This window comes from Penaeus monodon, chromosome 32, assembly GCF_015228065.2.
Source record: "Penaeus monodon isolate SGIC_2016 chromosome 32, NSTDA_Pmon_1, whole genome shotgun sequence".
NCBI classification, from domain to species: Eukaryota; Metazoa; Arthropoda; class Malacostraca; order Decapoda; family Penaeidae; genus Penaeus; species Penaeus monodon.
In genome coordinates, this window is record NC_051417.1 from 27,592,414 (window position 1) to 27,593,936 (window position 1,523).

Here is a 1,523-nt window from a genome sequence, read left to right on the forward strand (position 1 = left end):
ACTGTGTTTAATTACCTTTATCTCGTGACAGTCTGCCCCCGTGACTTGTCTGCCGAACCAGTTCAGATGCAAAACCGGTACCTGTATAGCTGCCGCCTTCCGGTGCGATGGAGAACTGGACTGTCCCAGTGGCGAAGACGAGGCCCACTGCAGTAAGGATACATCTTTCTCTGTATACATATATTCTCTATATGACCTCATAAGCATTACAAATAAATAATTGCATCAACAGTATAGAAAGTGATAAAAATACACACTATGCCCAACACCACTCCTCATTATGGTCGCAGGTGATATCCAGTGCAGCGATTCCCAAGACCATTACCAGTGCAAAAGTGGTGAATGCATTTCCATCCAAGCGGTTTGCGACCAACATGAAGACTGCCGGGATGGTAGCGACGAGGGTGGTTTTTGCTGTACGTTTTGTTAAGGATTCTTGTATACTTGAAGGAATACGCGATACTTAGGAGACCTATTAATAGTTTTGTATAGAAGTTTGACTGTTGGAATTGTGAAATGTAGGTCTATTAAGAATTGGTATTATGATGCTGAGAACACAGTAAGGTCTATAACAGTTGGCTTGCCAGTCGGACACGATTAAAACTTGCCCACACAGACAAGCCCTGATACTGAGGACATTTTCTGTAATCACAAAATTGAATTATCTCCCGTAGGTAAATATCATATATGGACATCTGTCACTTGTTTTTCTGCATTTAATATTAAACATTTGTAACTGTATACTGGGTATCTACCTACATGGCCAGCTGATTTGAGTACATATCCATACGAACAAGTCTTGAACCAATGGATTACCACAGCTAATATCCATGGTTTATGGTATTTTTCAGCGGAGACGTGTAAGGTTACAGACTGCATCCACCTGTGCAAAATGACCCCTCAGGGACCCCACTGTATGTGCAAAGAAGGCTATGCACGAAATACATCAAATGATTGTGTAGGTGAGTACTTAAAGGCGACAGACAATATGTAAAAATATCAGTGTAGAAAAAGTACATATTTTCAGAACTTGTAACGATTCAGCATTGCATCACTACGTCCTCTAGTGTGTAGTCTCATTACCGTCAATGGCATATTTTACATTGCGAAATTATTCGCATTCATACCCATGTCTGCATTTGTCACAATGTACAGAGAAATTTATTTCATGGAACATTCTAATTGTTTATAACTGATGCAGGATGTTAAAGACCTAAATATTTTCTCGATATGAACGATAATTAAAGATATTTTAAGAGAAGCCTCTGCATGCACTACCTACCGGCAGATGTGAACGAGTGTGCTGCCAACGTCTCTGTCTGTGATCACTTCTGCCAAAATACTGTCGGCGGCTTCAATTGCTCCTGTGCAGAGGACTATATGCTGCAGGCTGACATGAAATCTTGCAAAACTACAAGTATGTTTCATGCGTGGTTTCAGTTTATGAATAGAACTGTTCTCAAACTGGATGCTTTTTTTCCATTGGTTTTAAAAAAAGATCGAACTTCGTCAAAGGCCTTTCT

At 40.2% G+C, this 1,523-nt stretch overlaps 1 protein-coding gene across 1 annotated transcript in view; it reads left to right on the plus strand.

The window, feature by feature from the left end:
• The window catches only part of LOC119593778 (low-density lipoprotein receptor-related protein 2-like), a gene marked incomplete at its 5' end in the record, with an annotated part of 22,640 nt that overhangs the window by 5,373 nt on the left and 15,744 nt on the right, over positions 1 to 1,523 (plus strand). The window contains 4 exon segments of the mRNA XM_037942802.1: positions 32 to 152; positions 291 to 416; positions 852 to 962; positions 1,289 to 1,417. Of these exon segments, the coding sequence (XP_037798730.1) occupies positions 32 to 152; positions 291 to 416; positions 852 to 962; positions 1,289 to 1,417 (487 nt within the window).